We start from the raw sequence: 24,468 nt of genomic DNA, 5'->3' as shown, positions 1-24,468 counted from the left end.
GGCAGTCTACATTTAGTTTGACTTCACAAATGTAGCCTCTTTCTACAACTTTTTGGCAATTTGGCCAATGTTTGACCTGTTTTTATAGTATACTTTTGATGCAGTAATGCTCTTTTTCATTTCTTTCTTTTTTTTTGGTGTTACAAAGTCCTTAAATTGTCACTTCACTGTCATCTGGGGACCCCCCCAAAATAATGTGGGGACCCCCCTGGTGGTCCCGACCCACAGGATGATAACCACTGGTATACAGTTTACAGTACCCTGGATGGTCCTCTGTATAAACAGCGTAGCTGGTCCCAGGACTGTGTCTGCTGGGGGTCCAATGCCGCTTCTACAAAAACCTGCAACACACCAAAGCACCATGGGAACTGTAAAATTCAACAGTAACAATCACTTCCCAACAACCTAAAATACACTTTCATTTAAAGGTCACATTTGTTTTACTACTTGAAACACTTGGATTGGAGGGATGTGAGTGATACCGTGGAGGAACTTGTGAGTGAATCCTACGTGATCAGTCTGGCAACCACAGACAGCGATAAAGGTGTTTCTTATTTGACTATTCTGGCATTATTCTGGAATTATTAGAAGTATATCCACCAGCGCTATTAGACGTATTTCCCAGACTTCTCAAGGAAGAAAATTTATATTTATTATGTTCATAGAGGTTTAGACAGTATTCTAAAACCAATTTCCATCTGCCTGACTTTTATGGGGAGGATGTTTCTTGGTTTTACAGACGAGATGCGAGAAAAACATGGCGGAGGCGGCAAAAATATGTCTACCTGATCGGTGGAGATATTTAGAAGGGTTATGAAAATGGGTTCCTAAGTGATGCATTGGAAATTTGCAGGCAAATCAAAACAGTGTGTAACGAATGGGTTGTCATATTTCAATTTTCTTTTTGTCAGACCCCAAATTATGAGTAAAAACACTGAACAAGTGAAATTTAATAATATGTGACCTTTAAGACTTCAGAAATGGTCCCCATCTGTGGCTTTAGCCACACAATTTTGGTCCAATATACAAGTTAATGTCCTACAGATGGAATGCAATGGAAAAACAAATATGAAGGGAGATGCTGGAACCTTGATTAAGTCCAGCCAAGCAGATGGCTATTGATTTGTGTTTGTTTTGGGTTACTCATCCACTCCCTGGCTGTAACATTTAAATAACACTGCTCTATGGCTGACTCAGAATATTTTCTCTCTCATTTTAACATAATTGTAAACTGCCAGAATGCATAATACGTACATTTTCTGTTTTAAAAATACATGCTACTCCACAGTCAGTTTCTAACTACTTGGCATAATTCTCACATCAAACAATCCCCCCTACAGAGCCAATATTGTCAAAACATATCTGATAAAGGTGGTGCAAGTGTTTTTTTGTTTTGTTAAAAAAGAAAAGTGTTCAGTAGCTCTATATTCCGATTTCTGATAGATATCATTGCTGTAGAGCAGGGGTCCTCAACAGGCGGACCGCGGTCCATGACCGGACCGCGGGACCCCTCTCTGCGGACCCTGGGAAAATTATAATAAAAATTTTATAACCCTCAAACCGAAATAAAGTAACCAAAAACGGGGGGGAAAGTACCCGAATCCGCCGAAATCCGCGAAAAAAACGCGCGCGCGTGCATGTGCAGACCCTAGCCTTATTCAAAAACGTATTTGTGGACCTTCAAGATTTGTTGTTGAGGACCCCTGCTGTAGAGTGTAACAGGGTTCTCCATGTCTCTACAGCTCTTTAATAAACAGAAAATTCATTTTCATGTCTGGACATCTAATCAGGAGAGAGATCTCATATAGGATAAACAAGTGAAATTGGATGTGATGAAATAAATAAATGAGCAGACAAAATTGGAATTGGAATACTAGGCTGATAAATGGGTACTCTCTCCCCATTGGATGAAATTAATGACCCACCTTAAAATGTATTTTCTCTTTACTAAAGAGCAGGAGAGATGGGGAGACCCCTGTTACTGAACTAAGAACTCTTTAAAAATGTTTGTCTAACAACAATGATTTTAACCAAAAAAAGATCACTTACACTATATTGTTATATTCAACAAACATATTTATAAAAGCATCAGAGTCATCATATTCCATAAATTAACAAAATCCCTTAATGTCAGTTGACAACAGATTTTTACTGTATAAATGACTATAAATGATGGACACATAATTAAATGTTTACAGACAACGACTTGTTGACATACGGTAGCTAATATATCAATTGATAGTCTGTTGAATAGGTTTGACATTATGATTAAAGAAAATGTTACCACATTATGTCATGTGTCCCCACAAAACTGTGACCTTGTGAAGAAGGAATACAGTATGTTCACATTGTTTACATGGAGATGTATTCTGAGACGTCGATTAATTGGTGCTGCTGTGATGTATTATGTGTTCTGAGTTTCCTTGTTCAGACATGCAATTAATTAAGTGAAGGCCATTTCAGTAGAAATGGTTTACCAGTTCCGACCTAATTTCTCAAGACACAGCACATCTTTATAAACTTCTCTCTTTACAGTTGTTATGACAGCCTCTAGCAAGACTTGCCATGTTCCCTGTGGTGTTTCTCTTTTGTTGATGGCCTAATAACAACGTCCATCTGGCTAATTAGCAATGAACACCGAAAGAACTAAATGAATCCTGCGGTGAAGAGAAACATCCATTTCAGAGCTGCATAACTTCATGTCCTTGTTGTTGATGTTGTTTATAGACATTTCTGGCTTTAAGTATCAGTGATTCCTGACTTTTGAGACAGTATGCAGAATATACGACACGAACCCACTGACACAAGAAGAAACTGCATTTTGTTTAGCCATGCATATATTGTTTAGCTATGCGGGGGTGGCTTACAGTATACTGCATGCAATTATTATTTGAACATCTAACAGACTTGAACAATACCGTTAATTTTGTTCCTCCCTATTTCAGTATTTTCAAGATTCCACATAACTGCTAAGTTTTCTGTTGCATTGAGCTTTGGGCTAATAAAACAACAGCAATCATGTCTCCTGAACCGAACAATGTTCTCTGAACTGCACCAAAATATCACTTACTGATATATCAGGTCATTTTCTGGATGGCTGCACATAACGTGCACATATGAAACACACATACACACCCACACATAAACGCATTCTATACACAGACCGACGGTAAAATGGGAAACCATGATGATATCTATTTTCACATGGGCTGTTCCATTACTGTCATGTCTGCGTCAACAGCTTCCACCACAAATGTCAAACCAAAATGACACGGAAGATAGAAGCATGTTATTCATTTCAAATAGTAACGTTATAAATAGTAATAGCACTTTTAGAAGCTCAGGCACAAATAGAATGAACTTCTTTAACGTCTTTGTGCAGATCAAACTGCTACTGTGAATAAAATAAAATTCGGCCTGGGCTTGGCCATGTGAATCTTTGCTGTAGAGTTAGTTGTATGTACTGTACAAGTGAGTAACTCCTACACAGTGTAAATATATAACCCTGAGAGAGTAACACTGGGAGCATTTATTTTGTGCGATTCATTTGCATTAATTGCGAGAACTGTTGTTTGCGTCATGATGAGTACATCTACAAAGAATATAAATGTTACGCTGCGATAAAGCAACGTAATTATTATTATTATTTGTGGTAGTGGGGTGTGATTTGGGCTCTACTGTGGGTGGAGATGGGGGGAGTGGCTCATGGGAGCAGTGCCAGGGTTAAATGGTAGGTGTTTGTGTTTGTGACTAACAGGGTTTGTCTCTATTTAGTAGAGTGCTGGGTCTGAGTGTGGCTCAGACTGAAGAATGCTGAAAGTGCACCGAAATCCGCGTGGCAGGCAATGTTCCCAGCACGGCTGGGCTGACTTTATTTTGAACTAAGAGTATTTATGTTCAACCGAGTGTCTGTGTGAAGCCAATAAATGAGCAGTTAACCTGCATCCCTTCCATGTGGCTGAGAGATATCCACAGTAGTAACAGACTGTGCTACATTATTATTTTTCAAATAAAGACATCAACTTGTCCTGTATGAATGAGGCATCACCAAATGATGTTAAATATTCGGAGGACACATTTTCGGATTGTTTATTGGTCGCACTCCCAGTGTGTTAAAACCCTTAAAGGAGTAGTTCACCCAATAAAATGACTTATTTTCTACCAATTACACACCATATGAAGCCTTGAATTCATGGAGATTTTTATATTTTTGTCGCATTCCTGAGCCAATAATTTGATGACCGGGTCATCAGTCAATGGAGTATCCGCCGCCGTTGGTCAAACCAAATGTACTTTTGTCAGTATCAATACTGCAATGTAGAAATACTCTTAAACATTTACTTGAGTAAAAGTACAAAAGCGTTGGTATCAAAATGTACTTAAAGTACCAAAAGTAGAAAGTACTCATTATGCAGAATGTCTGAATGTTGAAAGTTTTCAAATGAATAAAATGTATTAAAATCTTTTGAAAATAGTAGATCTATAAGCTCACAATGCGTTGCATCGCGATGCATTGTGAGCTTGTAGATCGGCTATTTTCAAATGGCTGAAATGTATATAGGGATGAAGTGGTTATAATGTATGTTTTGTAATAATAATCAAAATCTACAAAGTAACCAGTAACTAAAGTTTTCAAATAATTATAGTGGAGTAAAAGCATAATATTTGCCTCTGAGATGTAGTGGAGTTGGAGTAGAAGTAAAAGTACTGAAAATTGGAACACTCAAGTAAAGTAAAAAATACCTCAAAATGCTACTCAAAAGTACTGTACTTGAGTAAATTAACGTAGTTACTTTACACCACTGACACTGCCCCAATGCCCCAGGGTTGAATCTACAGTAAAAAAGCAGATATCAGACTCAGATATGCTACTAAAATGCTAGAAAGGTAATTGCACCAGTCTTATCAATCACTCAGTGTATAGCCTATTACAGTGTGCAACTTGGCATAGTATGAAGAGCGCAACAATGAATATGTGGAGTGATACTAGTCTGACAACAAAGAATAGATCTTGCCCACATTTTGACAATGAATATATAAATTACTTATAAATAATATAATGCTTCACATCTTAAAGGAGAATTTTTGAAAGTACTGGTAACTTAGTTCATTAGACAGTGAAACAATGAGAAATGTTACTGTTTGCGGTTAAAACAATTGGGGGCCCCAGGTCAGCTCAGCTCTAGTCAGCCTGTGAGTTTGAAAATGTCTAACAGTCAAGCTTCAGTTACCTACAATTCCCTGCAGTTAGGGTTTATCCAACTCAACTTAAAATAAGCTAAGTCAGAGGGAAGAAATCCAAGTAAAATGATTTTGCTCACAGCTTCTGAGTATAAAGTCCCAGTCAGACTACTGCGATGACCTTCTTTGGATGTTTACAGTGCAAATGGAAATGGGCTACTTGTAAAATACATCTCATTTCTCAAAACCATTATGCAAATTAACTGCTCATGTACAAAAACCAAACCCAATAGTGGTCAAATTCTTGAAATTTAAGGACAAACCTCTCTCTCTCTGTCTGAAGCTCAATCAGCACATCCAGGCAATAAGAGCGTTTTGAGCGAGAGTGATTATAAAGGCAGCATTCACATACTGTACAGTACATTCCAAAGCAGAAATTCCGCCGGCATGTGCTCTGGACAGCTAACACTGGCCTTAATCATAATCAGTCACTATGCAATTCCACTCACAAACTGAATTAGCCTGTTTAAAAAAGAAGACTGCATTGACTGCACTGCAGTCAAGTCACTGCAAAATAATCATGGAAGTGAGAGAGCTTTGTGTAAGAGAGATGCCCTTTGGCCGTTTTCATGCCTGGCACAAGTATAGGCAGCTTTCTGTCAGTTTCTACACTGTGTTTCTACTCGTTGTAGATGGTCAAACAAAGCAAAGAGATGCTTTTTTATACATAATGTTTAAAATATTATATGAAAAACAAGAGGGGGGCTCGCAACTTACTTTTAAATGCTCAAATTGTTATTCACAGCAGCAATTAGTTTATTGATGCTGTGAATACAAATTGGAGCATTTCAAACTAAGTGAGTTGCGAGCCCCACTCTCGTTTTTCATGATTCTTTGCAGTTTGGCTCAGCACCAAAAAACGGAGGATGTGCATTATTTTTTCTTTAAAATATTATATTCCACTTCAACCACTGGTATACCTTATAATACTTCATTGACCGGGGTCCCCCAGGGGTCTGTACTTTTCCCCTCTACATCTTTTTTCCCTCTACACCATATCTCTTCGCGGAAAATAGCCAGTCTACAAGCTCACTCCCCTGGAGTCCTTGAGGGGGTTCCATGGGGTCCCCAGCAAATTGAGGAACAGTTTAAACACTGAAGCCCTCTTCGAAAATAGCCGATCTAAAAAACGATGCGTTGTGAGCTTGTAGATTTGCTACTTTCCAAACATTTGGACAAATATTGACAAATCTTCTCTTATGGGCGTCCCTGGCACAAACTCTTTTCAAATGGTGGTCCGGGGCTAAATACGCATCAATTTGGGGGTCCCTGACATGAAAATGTTTGAGAACCACTCCTCTAAAGTACCTTTTTCCCATGAGCCTCTGCTCCCGTCTCCCGAAGTGCTGACGTCACACGAGTCTGCAGCAGGAAGGATAGAAGAACAGGGGAGGGGAGGAGGTAAGGTAGGGGGGGAGGGGGGGGGGGGGGCAGAGTGGGACGAATGGAGGAGAAGAGGTAGGGGGGGAGAGCGAAAAGAAGGAGAAAGACATGGCAAAGGAGGAAGAATGAAATAGGAGAGGAGGAAGAAAAAGGCGATGAAGGTGGGAAGGAGGAAGAGGAGGGGAACACCAGCCTTGTTAGCTTTAATAAGTAAGATACAGGAGGTAAATCCGTTCCATCAGACAGCTTGTTTATCTCAAGGGACTTGGATAAAGCAATACATTTTCACACTGTAAACACACACACACACGCGCGCGCACACACAGACACATACTACGACCGCTGTGCCATCACTGGCCCAGACTGGCGTTTGAAGTGTTTATCTCTTTTCATTAATCTTTCATTCATCAGATCAGTCTCTCTCTCTCTCTCTCTCTCTCTCTCTCCCTCCCTCTCTCTCTCTCTCTCTCTCTCTCCCCCCCCCCCCCCCCCCTCGGAGTCAACAGGAACTACTGCTGGTACGGAACCAGTTCATAAATACGTTTAATTTGTTTGTTATTTAAATTGTATTTTTGCACTGTGGAAGCTGTTCAAATTATAATTATGTTCACACTATATTATTATTAATATTATGAATAATTGTCGCAAGCAAACAAAGAATAACATTAAAAGAGGAACCTTCTGCATGCATTGTATAGTCACTGGAGGATTGACAATTAAAATGTATAATATAATAATAAATACAGTATCTAGTATGCAAGTTAAGATTTTGACCAAGTGGTGACAATAGAGGAAAGGTCACTAAGATGCTCCAGCTGGTAGTTTTCAAGAGATCTTGTTTGGGACAAACGTGTAGGATGGACATACTATCCTTAGAGCACCGCTGCAAGCTGAGCTAAAAATACTTCCAATTGGGAAAAGAGAGAATTGAGTGGATAAGGATATAACTTCTTTCTCTCTCTATTTGCTATGCAGCTTCTCTCTTCTCTCTAATAAGAGTTCTCAAATCCATCTGCATCTTGTTCTAATTCCCTCTTTGTCTCTCTGACGTCTCCCAGTGCACTCCAGGAGAAACCAAGTACATTCCCACTGCTTACCAATGATTATCACACAGCAAGATCCAGAGTTCATTTAACTTCGGAGTTAAATGAACACTAACGGATATTACTATGCATTCATTGACCAGACAAGTACGCAATCCCAACACACTTTTACACCCAACTATGTAACCCCCAACCATCTGACCCCAATCACACACACATACACACGCACACACACACACACACACCTGTGCCAGAGAGGCGCTGCGACCCCTTCCTGGTTCTGAGCCGACTCCGCCCCTTCCTCCCTGATTGGAGGAGCATTTGTAGCAGCTCCACCCCTGCGAGCGATCCGAAATTAGGCCACTCCCACTGTCCTTCCGTTGCAGGCACTGACAGTGGTACAGGTGGCCGCAGCTACAACATACAGTAGACAAATATACACACATACATTAGCATATTGTTGCATATATCTCCACATTTTATCTTTTTATGTTTTTTCATAAATGAATGCCATATTGTATACTTTGTCATAATGGCAGTGTCATGCAAAAGAAGCAAAAATTGCCAATCATGTTCACAACCCGTTGCGACACGTTGTGGGCTTGTAGATACACTATGTTCGCTATTTTTATAATTGTTTGAAAACTACAATGACATGCCAATGAAAAGTATTAACAAGAGCTTGTGACTACATAATAAGTACTGTATACCAGGTTATTTTTTCCATTTCCTGAAAAGGTTTTGGACATACAAGGTGTCAGCCCGACATGGACGATAGATCCTGTTTGGATGTGTTTGGATGAGGAGTTGTAAGGTCCTCATCGTGTGTGTGTGTGTGTGTGTGTGTGTGTGTGTGTGTGTGTGTGTGTGTGTGTGTGTGTGTGTGTGTGTGTGTGTGTGTGTGTGTGTGTGCGCGCACGTGTGTTACCTGAATATGATGATCTCGTCTGGTGAGTCCTGCCTCCTCTTGTACTGCTGTAGACAGATGTTACAGTGGTCCTGTCTTGGGTGAAGGCCCCTGGTGACCGCTGCACGCAGGTGAGCAAGGGACCAGTGGAGGTCATGGTTCAATAGACTGGTAGTGGTCTCCAATAAGGTCTGAAAAAGAAGGGGGAAGAGAAAGGGGGGAGGTGGAAGGAAGGACGGACGGACGTGAGAGGAAAAGAGTGAGTGACAGACAGCGGTAAGTAGAATTAGATACAGAGATAGAGGGAGAGAGAGAGAGCAGGAAAGAGAGAAACAGAGAGAGAGCTTTGTTATTCAAGTCACAGAAAGCATTCACACAGTTCTGTATACATGAAAATGAGACAGGAGGTAGGGTTGGAAAGAAACAACATCATGATGTGATGTGGTCCGCCGGCCCTCACATTAGCCAATTTTACTATAGGATATATCATTTATATATCTATGGTTTATCATGGGGCCCAGGAGGAACTGATCAACTAACTGGTCACATGCATCATGAAGTTCTATTGGCCAAAAGAGGCCGTGTTGCCAGAAACACTGCAACACTTTATAACCAAACTAAGGAGGTCTGTGCTCTACTCAGCACATCTTCTAGATTCTTTGCTTTCATTTGTATTTTTTACCTAAAAATACACTCTGTGGCCACTTTAACCCATTAAGACCGGGAAAGTATATGTGTCATTTAAGATTCGAGCTAAAAAGCATTATGTTTGAGCTAAAAAGAATAATGTTTGAGCTAAAAAGCATTATGTTTTGGAAGATGAAAAATACAAAAATACAAAAAAAAATTGAATGAAAAAAGTAGTCGAAAAAACATGGCCTCTCATGTATTAGGAGGGCAGTATGAGTCACCAGAACCAAGGACGGGTGTTTTCAATGAATCTAGCATGGTTAAAATGGAGTTTGAAGTTGGGTTTGTATAGGAAGGGGTTGTGTCTGATTAAATGAATATCAAATATCTTAAATACTGAGTTAAGCAACTTAAAAACTGTCCGGGGTGCTCACAAAAGCCAGAGAAGACCTTAAAATGACCCCAAACATGTTTGAAATTGAAATATCCCTTTAATGAGAGCGGTGACTGGATGGTGACACCTGCCTGATACTAAACAGGTGTGTACAGTATCTAATAAAATACCACCAAGTGTATATATATATATTAAAAAAGCGCTTCAAGATTATTCAATTCTCTACTGTTCAATGAATCTAAAAAGCAATCAATAAAATAATCGCTAGGAAGCAGTGGTGTAAAGTAACTAAGTATTTACTCAAGTACTGTACTTAAAGGGGTAGTTCACCCCCCAAATAACTTTTTTTCTATTGATTACTCACCCCATGGAGCCTTGAATTCATGGATATTTTTTTGTTTTTGTCGCATTCCTTCCTTTATTATTTGATTATAATAAATTTAGCCCCATTGATTCCGGTAGGAGACACAAATGCATTTGTGTCTCCTACCGGAATCAATGGGGACACATTTACTATAATCAAATTATTGGCTTAGGAATGTGACAAAAACAAAAAAATATCTATGAATTCAAGGCTCCAGATGGTCAGTAATCAATAGAAAAAAAGTTATTTTGGGGGTGAACTACCCCTTTAAGTACACTTTTGAGGATTTTTTACTTTACTGGAGTATTTGCAATTGTAAGTACTTTCAGTTCTCCACTACATCTCAGAGGAAAATAGTATACTTTAGTTACTAGTTACTTTGTAGATTATTATTACAAAACATACATTAACCACTTCAGCCTTACAGTATATACATTTCGTCCATTTGAAAATAGCCGATCTACAAGCTCACAATGAAATGTGATGAAAATAGCAGATGTATAGCAGAATGAAAATAGCAGATCTACAAGCTCACAATGCATCATCTGCTATTTTCAAAAGATTTTTATGCATTTGAAAACTGGTGAAACGGGACATTCTGCATAATTCTACTTTTGGTTCTTTAAGTACATTTTGATACCAATATTTCTACATTGCAGTATCGGTACTTTTACTTAAGTAAGTCCACCACTGCTAGGAAGATAATCAATAGTTGCAGCCCTAATTGTACTGCAGGTGCTTTTCATTTAGGCGTCTATGGTCGGAATTGCTCTGGAGAGAGCCGCCTGGTCTTTGGGAGAGCATTCCCGTTCCAGGGAGGGAGTTCTTTCTGCTCCAGAGTTTTGGCTCCAAGTGTCCGAGATCAAAGGAATAATGCATGAGGAGGCAGTTTTCCTTCTAAGTGGCACAGCCACGAAAACAAGTGCGCTCCGCTACCCACCGCTGCTGCTATCATTAGCGACGGTGTTCTCCTCTCCTAGAAACGACCCGAGCCTGATGTCCTCTCGCCTTACCAATAAGAGTGATGAAATGGTGTGAAATTATATTTGATCTGGCACGTGGAGAGAAGCAGATAGGGGCGTCGCGTTGTGAGCTTGTAGATCAGCTATTTCTGGTGAGCGACACCGTCGTACAACAAAGCATTAATGAAGCATTACACGGATACAGTTGTCAAAGTTACCTAGAAAAGCCACATTAGTCACCTTGGCTGACCTGAATAGTAGGTTCTGTATATTTGTGTGTGTGTGTGTGTGTGTGTGTGTGTGTGTGTGTGTGTGTGTGTGTGTGTGTGTGTGCGTGTGCGCGCGTGCGTGCGCACGCGTGCGTCTACAGGTCTCTGATCTTCTTTGCCTCCAGTCCTCCCTACTTATCTCTCCTTAACCTTTCTTTCTCCACCTTCACCTGTCTCTCTCTCTCTCTCTCTATCTCTATGACCTATCCCCATGGTTTTAATCAGGATGAAGGTATCACAGTGGCTTAGAGTCTTTTCTCTCTAGTGAGAAAATGTGTAATAAATACTTCATCTACTCCCTCTCCTTTCTCTCTGTATAATAATATATCCTTTGTTCTTCAGTCTTCTTACTCCTTATTTTCACCTTTAACTAGGGATGGGTATTGGCAAGAATCTCACGATACGATACGTATCACGATACTTGGGTCACGATACGATTATATCATGATATTATGCGAAATGATACATATTGCCATATGTATATTGCCGATATTATTGCGATATATTGCGATATATTGCGATATCAAGAAATATTGCAATATATTGCAATACGATACATATTGCGATATATACATATATCACAACTACATATTGTGTATATATATACACTACATATTGAGTAGCTGCAGTGACAGGTTTTTCGAATGTTTTTTCATAAAGCCTGTATCTGAAAAAGCAAAAAATAAAAAATAAAATCTCAAAAGAATCGCGATATGACGGCCTGGAGTATCGATACAGTATCACGAAATAAAACATCGCGATATATCGCGAAATCGATAATATTGCCCATCCCTACCTTTAACCTCTTCAAAATGAAAGATTTAATTCTGTTTTAAATGTTTTTTAGTGTTGTTAGCCCTGCCAAGGACGTAATGTTTTGAAACCTGTCTGTCCGTCAGTCTGCAGGATATCCTGAAGCAGTTATTAATGAATTTGCACAAAATCTGGTGGAAAGGTTTGTCATGGGCCAAGACATTTTTTCACACCGATTGGCCAAAAGGAGTTGTGGTAATGGCTGTGACCGTACACAAAAAAGCACATAACTTCTGAACAGATTAACATAACACCACAATACTCTCTCTCGTGGCACTGCTGTTCTGAATTGGGTGTAAAACTCGAACATGGGATATCACACTGGTGTACAATTGCTCCACTCAATGACGTTTTCAAATTCACTGAATATAATGGGACTTAATGTTTGTGCCTTTTAGAGCACCAATGCAGAAACCTAGGCTATCTCGGATGCTAAACGTCCACAAAACCATCAGAAGTCATAGGAACAGTATAGTCTGAGATAATAGTTGCTTGTAAATATTGGTTGCGGGTTGCGTTTTTTTGGTCTCGTTTCCAAAGTGTAAAGGGTAGATATTAGGGCTTGCCCGCGTATCCCCATATGAAAACATTTTGTGCCAGGGATCCCCCGGTACCAGATTTTTCAAAAATCTTAATTCTTCACATTTTTCCCAAGATGTTTTGGAAAATAGCAGATCTACAAGCTCACAACGCATCGCAATGTGTTGTGAGCTTGTAGATCTGCTATTTTTAAATAGCCTGTAGTGTAGAGCATGTAGTGCTCATATAGGCGTTTCATTTGGGCTTGTTTTCATAGACCTGGTTGCTCATTTCTCTCGCAAAATCTCTAGGCAACACTGCCAAGGGATGTTAGTGAAACCACATGACTCCTCTGACACACATGGAATCACCTGTCGCTTCTTGCTTCAGCTGGAGGCAAAAGAGCATACAGAGAAATATACTAGTTCAAATCTATCCATCTATCTATCCAAAGTCTATCTATTAGGCTTTACATGATATGCAAATGAGCTTCATCAATCAGGAAATGTACCATAAACTCATACGCTAGGAATGCGGACATTATCGTTGGGTGGGGAGAAAGTTTTCTTTCTGCCGGCTGTAGGAAAGTACATTAAATTCTCAATAAGAAGATGGCAAATCTCAACAGCCCTTGGACTTTAGACAGAACCATTTAAAAAGAAGAAAATGTAGTCCTTCCCCTTTTCAAACTTAAAATGGATATGCAAAGTTCATAAGCGGCGTAGAATCGTGAGTCCAATAGAATCATGTATAATTGAGTGTGTGTATGAAGCAATTAGCAGCTAATGATATGCTTCGGGAGTGCTACAGCATGGGCAAGCTAAATAATGCATGCTAGCCTTTAGCTTAAGTAGTAAGAAACACACAGTATAATAATATAATAACACACACACACACACACACACACACACACACACACACACACACACACACACACACACACACACACACACACACACACACACACACACACACACACACACACACACACACACGGTTGGGTACCTGTTCGTAGTTAAAAGTCTCCAGCATGCCCAAGATAAGGCCTTGGATTTCTGCCAGCTTCCCTTTTCCATATACTGGGTCCTGAGAAACGCAATACACACAGGCACACACGCGCACACACACAAACAAGGAGAAAGATGGATTAAAACATATACATACAAAATACAAACAATACATTCATTATAGTATTATAATTGATCATAATTAATAGATGATGATAATTATACGAATCATATCTAATGATATACAGTATATGGACTAGAGGTATAATAATTCACTAGAATTTAAAATGAGTCCAATTACTTTGAAATAGCAGGATTTCAACATCTTCCATGCTACTTAGAATAGAATCTTTCATCTTTATAAGGAGAGGTCAAAATACAAACATATTTCAGTTCTTCATCCCCAAGGTATTTCCAAATGAATGGTGCAATAGAACATAGTTTATCTTAAACTGTGTAGCTCATAAAAGTACATGTGGTCATGGAAGTACACATTTAGTTTCTGCCGTTTAATTAGCTGTAAACTTCCTGTTCCATTTCCTATGTTGAGCAATTTAAAACATTACATATATTGATATACAGTGCTCTGTATATATTAATGAAGATAAACTGGCGGCCATAGCTGAGAGGTTAGTGAGCCCGTCTGGGACGCCAGGTTGTCACAAGTTCGATTCCAGGCCATGCCAGCAATGTGTCAATGTGTGTTCCTGAGCAACACTTTTAACCCCTAATTGCTCCAGAGCGCCGTAGAATGGCTGCTCACCGCTCCTAGTTATAGGAGGGGTAAATGCAGAGGACAAATTTCACGTATTTGTAAATATCCAGTGACAAAAAAAACACCCCAAAGGAACTATTCTATTTCTATTCTATGATATGATTATTTCATGATAATGAAATCAAACTCAATGATTTCGAATGTTCCCATGGAAATGGAGCATAGCATGCCACAAAACCCTAAACATTATATTGAATGAATGAATGAATACTTATATTTTCGTGTCTGGCTGCCTCAACCCAGCCCCATCCCTTACGGGATTATTCAGACACATTTTAAAGAACACGGTATTTCCAGTGCAAACATGCTGACACCAAAACAATGAACAAAGTAAATAATATAATACCAGTAGAGTACAGTCTGAACAGCTTGTTCAGATTCCTGCAAACAGGAAAGCCTGTGCATGAGCTGACTCACAAATGTAACACAAGGGTGTTCCACAGGGCAGAGAGGGCTAACTTTACAGTATAGTTCGGTCAGTTTTACTAGATGCATAATAACAAGACAAAATATTTAGTTCCAGGGACCCCCAGAAGCAAAGATTTTAGTTAAAAATGTTGTCTTTAAATATATATATATTCAAAGATTTGCACAATTTTTCATGATTAGAAAAAAAAAAGCAGGTCTGAATGTGTTTTTTTTTTTTTAACACATTGACTGCCAGAGTTTATTCATAATGTACTCACCCCTGTGCCAGCAATTTGCGTGTTTTTGAATTTTGTAATTTTGAAAATTCTCTGATTGTGGCGTTAAGCACATACGACAGTTCCACCAGTAGAGAGCAGCAAATCCACACATTGATCACCTCGCTCGCCCCCTCCCAAACAGGCCCACGTCATATCCGGTCATTCACCGGATGTTATGTTTTCGACAATCCCTGATCCGCTGATCGGCCTGAAAACTATGTGATACACGACGACAATGACTGTTAGTCACCCGGACCAAAGAAAATAGAAGTTGAGCTGTCCGTTCGTTTTTTATACCGTGTGAAAAACCGTGTTTTTCCCTATTCTGGCCGAAAATGACCGGAGAAAAACGATGTGACCCGGAAATGATTTTTTTTTTTTACATCCGGCTCCGGGTGAGTGTGACGTAAGTGGAAAACGAAAGTGCTGATGAGAAATAAACAGAGCCGTGCGATCACAGATTAAACAATGAAAATTCAAAAGAACGCATCAATGCATTCTTTTGAATTGCTGGCATGCAAGCGATGGATTTGAAAGAACGCATCAATGCGATCTTGGCAATCAATGTGTTAACACAAATCTTCTCTTATGCCCCGTGGCACAAAACATTTTCAGATGGGGGGTCCACGGGCAAATACATATAATTTTGGGGGTCCTTGGCACGAAAAAGTGCCAAGGACTACTGATTTAGAAGGCATTTGTAGAATCGGCCTCAGGCCTTAATGGGTTAAAGCCCGATGACAACTGGTATTGGTTTGGGTCAGGGTGATGTAATCACCTTGCCGCGATGTACATCGCAGACTCTGCGAGATATCTTGATCTGGTCGTTAGACCATTATAATCTGAATTTCTCCTCATTGAACTACACTGCACAGTGTTCCAGTTCACTGTTAATTCATTCGTTCGTAAACGCCACAGAACGTTCTAACAAAAAAAATGCCATTGGGACTGCAACGCGACGCCATGTGAACTTGTTATATGCTATTTTCAACAAATGTTAGCATACTGTATTTTCGCCAAAGCCTACTAAGACATCCCAGAATACTGACGTTCATGTGGTTAAAAGAGTGTCCACAGATGTGACTTGGGAGTGAAACCACCATCCCAATAGTATGGTGAAATGGTCGCAGGGGGGGCCTGGTTTGGATAAGGGCCTCAGTTTTCACTTCTCATCATCTTGCCTTGCCCTAACACAAACTCTCCTCCCTTTCCCTCCACTTCTTCCTTCTTCCCCTTCGTGTTCTCTCTCGTCATTACCCCTCCTTCCTCCTATCACCCCTTATCCTTTCCTTTCTGTGTCTCCTCTCTCTCTCTCTCTCTCTCACACACTCTCTCTCTCGTGTGGAACCCCGTAGGGCTTTAAGTGAGAAGTGAGTAATGTGGGCACTGGTGTGTGTGCGTGTGTGTGTGTGTGTGTGCGCGCGCATGCGTGCGTGTACTTTTGTCAGGGAGACATAATTAAAGAATAATAACATGCACAGTCAAACAGGCACAAAAAAATAAACAAGTTCGGAGAGGCAGAGATACAGAGGTACATGGCAGGGGGTAATCAAGGAAGCACACACCAGCAAACACAGAAACAAACAAACCCGCCACACCCGTTGAGACCAGGACACGTACGTAAGAACTGTACTTCATGTGCAAAAAAACCCACGTGCAATATACTGTACACATACACACTCACAGCGTGGCATTACCTGCAGTATTCGCTGAATGATAGCAGGGAGAGGGATGAAGCTGCTCATACTGTTGAGAACCTTCATAGTCAACTCCTTCAAAGCTGAGACAAACACACACACACACACACCATTAGCATCATGCTGCACTGGAGAACTCCGATAACTTATTAAACATATTGGGTGCGCTTGTAGACTGACACGCACTCTGAGAGCATTTCTGTTTGGACATTTGGAGTGCACACTGTTCTAGCTAAAGAGATGGTTTGTGGTTTGCGTTACGACTGAAGACAAAGAATGCGATAGTTTGGTAAAGGAACGCACTAAAAAGTGTCACAGCATCATCTTGTTAGCTGTGTAAGCATATTTAGATCATACTGTTTGTGATAGAAAAGCATAAGGGTCATTTAAGCTATTAATACAAATATTTAAAGTTGTTTTTATTAGACATTTAATTTTTTTTTTTACACATTTAAAATTACAATCAAATTACTGCACACACCATGGGCCCTATCTTGCGCAGTGCCTTATCCCGTATGCCTAAACGTATTAGCCATTTTTTACTATTTTGAAAAACATTTTAAAATAGTGAAAATAATGCCTAATAAGTTTAGGCATACGGGATAAGGCGCAAGATAGGGCCCATGGTGTGTGTGTGTGTGTGTGTGTGTGTGTGTGTGTGTGTGTGTGTGTGTGTGTGTGTGTGTGTGTGTGTGTGTGTGTGTGTGTGTGTGTGTGTGTGTGTGTGTCTTTGCATTCACCTTCTGATGTTTGTTTGGCATTTGGTCCCTTCAGTAGTTTCTGAGGATCCATCATGGCCTCTAACAGAGGAAACCAGAGAACCTGCCGAGAGGAGAGGAGAGGTGAGGATCCCACTGACATTAAAATACAGTACATGGCATAGTCTTAGGTGTTGGATAGTCATGTATGCAGTACAACTGAAAATGTATAATGAAGAGACTGAGTGGCAACGGCATCAGGGCTGTTCTGCACAGATCTATAGTATCTTTAACCCATTAAAACAGGGAAAGCATCTGTGTCATTTTAGATTTTGGCTACATGTATATACAGTATATATAGCAACATACATTTTCCAGAACACTCTTAGGATTTAGAATGGTAGTTCTCAAAAATTGTAGATATACAAGCTCACAGCGTGTTACTTTGTGCTGCACTGCGAGCTTGTACATCTGTTATTTTTGCATTCTTTTGAAAAATATTGAAAATGATTTTTTTAACACAAATCTTCTCTTCTGGGGGTCCCTGTCACGAAACATTATCAGATGGGGGTCCGCGGCCAATTATATATCAATGTTGGGTCCTTGACACAAAAAAAGTTTCAGCCTCAGGTCTTAATGAGTTATAACCCAGACTGTATAGAGCACCGAAGTCTGACGTCATTTACACATCCTACCTGGTTCGCGGTTTTCCACCCCCGTTCTGAATTCCCATAGACGTCTTTAATATCGCGTCAAATAAGAACTGTGTTCCAAAAATAAACAAATGACCCCGGCGGTTTGACTCTTATGGATATGAAGCATCAACTGACGGTGAGAAAGCGATAATGTTACTTCGCCGAATTAGTTAAATTTTCGCCAGAAACAGACTGTATCAAATATAAGTGACTGACTATCATAAACGATACAGAACCTCCTCCCTGACAGTATCGCCGAGACAGTTTGTTTATTTTTGGACCACAATTCTTATACGAGACGATTCTAAGATGACCCAATGTTATTCTCCATAGAGAAATTACTTTACGAACCAGGGGATGAACGAGTGACGTCAGGACTTCTGTACTCTATATGGACCTGCTCATCTCAATAGCAGCCCTCCACTGTATGTTCTACTAATTCAATGACGGTAGTGTTGTGAACACAGAATAAAATTTGTCCCATTTGCCCCTTGAGTAGAAATGAGTGGAGGAAAGCATTAGCAGTTTACAGTAAAGCATTAACAGTAGCAGCTTTCCCTTCCTCTGGCCCAGTGTGTGAACCTCTCTCACTGAAGACCTCAGACTGCTGCTAGACCCAGCCTTTATTGTCTCTCTATGCTGGTGCCTGCTTTTCATTGCTGACCTGGCCTTGATTTCTAATGTCTCTTAACCCAGTAAGACCTGAGGCCGATTCTAAAAATGTCTTCTAAATTCTAACAGTTTTCTGCAAAACTTATGTTGCTATATCAGTGCTTCTCAAACGTTTTCATGTCAAGGACCACCCAAAGATATATGAATTTGGCCGCGGACCCTCACCTCAAAATATTTTTTTTCCAGCGACCCCCAGAAGCAAAGATTTGAGTTAAAGATTTTGACTTTTAAAAATATATATATTCAAGAGTTACAAAAAATGTTCAAGATAAAAAATAAAAAAAAGATCTACAAGCTCATGAGCTTGTAGATCTGCTATTTTTTAATAGCTAAAGTATAAAATAATGGTTAAAGTGGTTAAACATAATGCTTTCCTGGTTTTAATGGGTTAAAGCAATGATCCAGAGACCCAGGCCTTATCAGTGGAGTGGTTTATTTATTTTAGACGTTCCACTATTTAGCGATATTGTATTGTCTCTAAAGGTTTCACACTTCATCTGTAATCTGTTGATGTAGTTCTGTGGGACAGAAGCCAATTCTTATTCATATACAGTAGGAAGGGCCAGAGGGGGAATATAGTAGTGAATGAAGGGGGGAATGCTTACGCACATTCTTTTTGTCAACCTCTGAGCAAGTGCACAGCAGCGGTCGGGTCGGGGGTTAAGTGACTTGCTTGAGGGCATCTTGACGGTACGTACTCATTAAGGGAAAGAAGGAACATTCAAGGAATAGTCGCTTCCCCACTGTGATTTTCTCACGTGCCGTGCCGATTGAAAGATTGACACCGATTTAGATGGCTTTTTGCACCTCTAGGCATCTGCCAACACAGTGTGTTATTGTTCTCTGAGTAGTACAATACATTACTCTTTGTGCATTACTCAGTCAACCTGAGGAAAAATCTGGGAAAATCTGTGTTTTAGTCATATAAATGAAAAAAAATTATACATGATAGAAACTAATTTAAACAAACAACAATCACTATTTTGCTCTTACATCATGCTCGGGGAACCCTGCCCATGTACTGTGAAAATGTACTGCGTGCACTCACGCACACACACACAATGTCCTTTACCTCTCTCTGTTGCTGGTTGAGGTTTTGGGAACTTCGATGGCACAGGGCGATGATGTCATTCAGTGAGTCCTCTACTCTTGACAAAGATGACTCACTCTTCCTCTCTTCTTCTTCTTCTTCCTCCTCCTCTCCTTCTTTTTTGCCCTCGCCTCCCTGGTTCTCAGCAGTGAGCAGAGTCAGCTTCGCATTCAGTGTCTGCGAAGAGAGAGAGAGAGAGAGAGAGAGAGAGAGAGAGAGAGAGAGAGAGAGAGAGAGAGAGAGGAGGGACAAGATTGGGAAATGCAAGTATAATGTCTGTGTGTGTATGCGTGCGCAGTGTGTGTGTGTGTGTGTGTGTGTGTGTGTGTGTGTGTGTGTGTGTGTGTGCTGTACTGTACAGTATGAGTGTGCATATGCCTCTGCAAAATATTTTGAGAAAGAGCAGCAAAAAAGTGTGAGTCGTGCATGCCAGTTTTCTCATGCAATGCGGGTGCTTGCTATGTGTGTGTGTGTGTGTGTGTGTGTGTGTGTGTGTGTGTGTGTGTGTGTGTGTGTGTGTGTGTGTGTGTGTGTGTGTGTGTGTGTTCTTCTTGATACCTTGAGCAGTACAGTGAAGGCTCCGTGTGCATCACCTTTCCGTTCCAGCAGATAGGCTGTAGCCTCACTGTGGTGATACTGCTGCGTTATCTATGGAGACGACAGATGTCGAGAAATAAGGACAGACAGACAGACACAGAGACAGACAGACAGACAGACAGACAGACAGACAGACAGACAGAGAGAGAGAGAGAGAGTTACAAGATTTAGATTTACTTTTGCGTCAGCTAATTTCAAATGGTTTTGAAAGGTTCATGGAAAGGTTGGGGCTACCAAAACAATCTTATCCAGAATAGCATATTTTTCTAAACCTCTCAACACAACTTTCTTGTAGCGTACGACAGTTATAAGTTAAAACCAATCATAAAAATAATGCTTGGCACTGTAGGCAATCTTCCTCATAAGAAATGAAATGAAACACTATTCGTAGGTTGTAGCAGAGACACATAAGAGCGGATTGAATGAAAAACAACAAAGGCAATGAAAGCTTTGGGAGCATGCATGCATAACTGATCCAGACTGCATGAAGTTGAATTTGAACCAATCAGGCCGGTGACCTAAAATGAGTTTGACACCCCTGCCGCAGAGCGACTAGGACTTCAACTTTGTAGGAATTACGGTAGAACCCCGTTCATCTGAACCTCACCAATACGAATTTACTGGTCAACTGAGTCTGCTTTTTTCCCCCCTCGATGGACACGTTGGTCGGTTACAAGGCTATTGTACACTGCAGGGCAGTAGAAGTAGCTGCTGGAAATGAAGTCAGTCACAGTGAAAGAGAGAAAGATGATACAGACATCATTCTTTTCCTCACTTTCACTATGTGACTGGTGGTTGACAGCAGGGTTCGATTTGTAAAAGAAACAGAGGGGTGGGAGGGACGTTTTCTTAACCACTTACCGGTAATCATTTCTTGTATGACAAATAAGTGAAAATAGCTGATCTACAACCTAACAACGCATCTCATCTGGATGAATTATGAGCTTGTACATCGGCTATTTGGGGATTTTCTTTTATGTAAAACATTTTGACAACCCCTGGTTGGGTCAGGGTTAGGACTCTAAATTCTAATCTATACTTTGTCGCACAGTGGTGTAATCACCGTAAATAAATGAAAATTGGACCCCATGCACACAGGCAACATTTATGCTATGTTCACACTGGCAGCTACAAAAGATGCAAAGGTACAAGGCTACACAGCCTATCTGTCGCTTTGTATCTTTGTATCTGAAGTTGAAGCCAGTTCAACTTATTTGTAGCTGTTGTAGCTTTTGTAGCTGCTAAAAACGTTGGCTATATCTTTGTATCTTCATGTCGCTGTGGCTTCCATTGAAAATGAATGGTAGCCTGTAGCTTAGTATCTGCCAGTGTGAACACAGCATTAGAGATGATATTATGTATTGTTCAAATATTTGTTTCTGGCAAAGCTGTCTTTAATGTACTTATGACACACGTGACCAAAATGCCACAAGATAAAGCCAAATTAATCTTACAAACATGGGCTTTGAGAGTGGAGGGGGCTAGCATTCATTTCACTGACATTTCTCATGTCCTCTCTACAGTGGTGGAAAGTAAGTTAGGGTAGGAATTGCAATAGCACAATACAAAGACATCCTTCTATTAATTCACAAAATCTCTGTCTATCTGTCTGTCTGTCACGGACGTAACTCGGACCTAGCGTGTGTGTGTCTCATAAGACCCGGAGGTGTAATCCGCCGAATCATGGCATTTCGATCGGACCAACGGTTTCCGAGAATCGAAAATCCACAAACATCTGTATCTGTCTGACCGCCGGTATGAGGAGGTGGTGTTCGGGGGATTTTATGCTTTGGCTTACCGGATTGGCCAACCCAAACCGTCTGCTTCGCGGATTAAGTGCTTTGATGCACACACGTCACACACACACACACACACACACACACACACACACACACACACACACACACACACACACACACACACACACACACACACACACACACACACACACACACACACACACACACACACACACACACACACACACACACACACACAACCTGTAAGGTCTCCTCCAGTCTGTACTGCTGAGAGCTTTGGAGGAAGTCCAGAAGCTGCTGGGGGGCAAAGCGGCAGAGTAATCCCACATGCAGCTCATGGAGATCGGCCTCCAGAGTCAGGATGGCCCCTGGATGACTGCCTTCACTGGAGGACACACAGTCACGCAGATATGATGAGACGTACTGTACCGTATGGACCAGACATGTGGCAATGCATGTGCACAAACATTCACTATACTAACACAAAGCATACTTTAGTCATGTATACCTACAGTATGTCGGTGCATTGTTCTTTTGTACATCCCAGTGTTTATATGGTCTTTGCTTATAGTTGTTGTGATTGATTAGAGCTGTCCCCTTAGTCAATTCATCGATTAATTGGTCTGTTTGCTCTCAGTCTGTGTTTTGCTTTTTTCCATGCACATCTTATTAAATCTAAATATAACCCAGCTGTGCCGGTCTATAATTGCCGGGAGTCATTTGAAATAAAAATTAGAAAGTTCAGTTCTTAACCTCACCAGCCTGAAAAGGCTGGTCTCTATGATTATACTGTATGCAGCAAACACAATTTTACATATTTCAATAAATCTTAATTAGTTCCTGTGACAATGAATCGACTCATTATTTATTTAGTTGAGGACAGCCCTGGTTTAGTGTTTGAATAAGGCTAGTGTTTCCACACACTGAAGCTACTGTACCTTGGTTCCAGAAGACAACCGAGGAATTGGAAAACCAACTGGTCATCCTGGATGGAACCATAAATAAAGAGTTTTTAGACAGAGAGAGAGAGAGAGAGAGAGAGAGAGAGAGAGAGAGAGAGAGAGAGAGAGAGAGAGAGAGAGAGAGAGAGAGAGAGAGAGAGAGAGAGAGACAATGCATGAGATTAAATGTAATAAGCACTACCATTTGACTGATGGCATTAATATAGACAAACAAGTCAGTGGACATCATCTTCATCAGCTGAGCTTTTCCACCCAGGCACCAGTGAAGCTGTGCCTGGGTGTGACACAGTCCAACAAATCAGCACTTGAGAGATTTCACAGTGCAGAGAACAGATCTACCAACTGGAAGTATCTTCTGTCAGAGGATAATGAATTCACGGCCTGTTGAACACTTCCAACTTGTAAAAGAAAGTTCGATGGGAAGATTTCTAAGTGCCTTTCAGAGCCCTCCCTGCAGACCCAGTGGTAGTCAAGTAATTTGCAATAGCAGAAACTATTTTAGAAACTATAGCAAAGGCTACTCTGTTACTCAATGTTGACATTTGAATTGAAACTGCCACCAAAGGGTTATTTTCCATTTAGCTGATTTGAAGAGCAGTTGGCAGGGATTGTCCTTAATTTAAACGACATCATTAAATAGAACAACAATTTCCCATTATTAAGCATATATGAAACACTAATATTACATTTACACTTGCCGTGTAAATGTTCACAAATGTATTCTCTACTACAGATGTGTAATGCTAGCATGCATCTCAGCAGAATGATGACCATATTTAATATAAATGTAGGTTGATACAGTAGGTTGATATGACAAATGCCTTGGGTTTGTCACAGTGCAGAGTAAAGATCCAATTAGATTTCTGAGGGTGATAAGATCAATTCGCGCGCACGCACACGCAAACGCAAACGCGGACACACACACACACACACACACACACACACCCCCACACACACACACACACACACACACACACACTCTCTATCTCTCCAAGCGTTGTTGGGTGGTGTTGGATAACATTATCACATAATAAAAATGAATATATCTAATCAGTTCAATCAGATTTTGGACATTTGAATGTGAAATGAATGTGACGCATGAAAACGCACACATGCACACCCTCACTCCTCAAGAGATTTGGGAACTTGTTTCCAATTAGCACCAATCACTCTGTGACAGAAAGTCAGGGAACTCATTACATAGAGAGACACAGAATGGGAGACACCACTCGTGAAACATCTTGAAAATATAGAGATTTCTATAATCCGTTTTGTATCCCAGTGTTCCAGGAATCTAATATTAA

At 40.5% G+C, this 24,468-nt stretch overlaps 1 protein-coding gene across 3 annotated transcripts in view; it reads right to left on the bottom strand.

Moving 5' to 3' along the window:
- The window catches only part of vps8 (VPS8 subunit of CORVET complex), an 87,161-nt gene that overhangs the window by 3,752 nt on the left and 58,941 nt on the right, over positions 1-24,468 (bottom strand). For all 3 annotated transcript variants that reach the window (XM_080450209.1, XM_080450210.1, XM_080450211.1), the window contains exons 34-44: positions 23,141-23,187; positions 22,443-22,587; positions 20,404-20,493; positions 19,828-20,022; positions 17,431-17,512; positions 16,691-16,773; positions 13,531-13,611; positions 8,596-8,765; positions 7,913-8,081; positions 6,550-6,603; positions 261-341 (exon numbers count right to left, since the gene is read on the bottom strand). In XM_080450209.1, coding sequence (XP_080306335.1) covers positions 261-341; positions 6,550-6,603; positions 7,913-8,081; positions 8,596-8,765; positions 13,531-13,611; positions 16,691-16,773; positions 17,431-17,512; positions 19,828-20,022; positions 20,404-20,493; positions 22,443-22,587; positions 23,141-23,187 — 1,197 coding nt within the window. The remainder of the gene's footprint in view (positions 1-260; positions 342-6,549; positions 6,604-7,912; positions 8,082-8,595; positions 8,766-13,530; positions 13,612-16,690; positions 16,774-17,430; positions 17,513-19,827; positions 20,023-20,403; positions 20,494-22,442; positions 22,588-23,140; positions 23,188-24,468) is intronic.

The sequence above is a fragment of the Gymnoscopelus braueri genome, assembly GCF_963280865.1.
Source record: "Gymnoscopelus braueri genome assembly, chromosome: 14".
Lineage (NCBI taxonomy): Eukaryota > Metazoa > Chordata > Actinopteri > Myctophiformes > Myctophidae > Gymnoscopelus > Gymnoscopelus braueri.
This window is presented reverse-complemented; position numbering and strand designations above follow the sequence as displayed.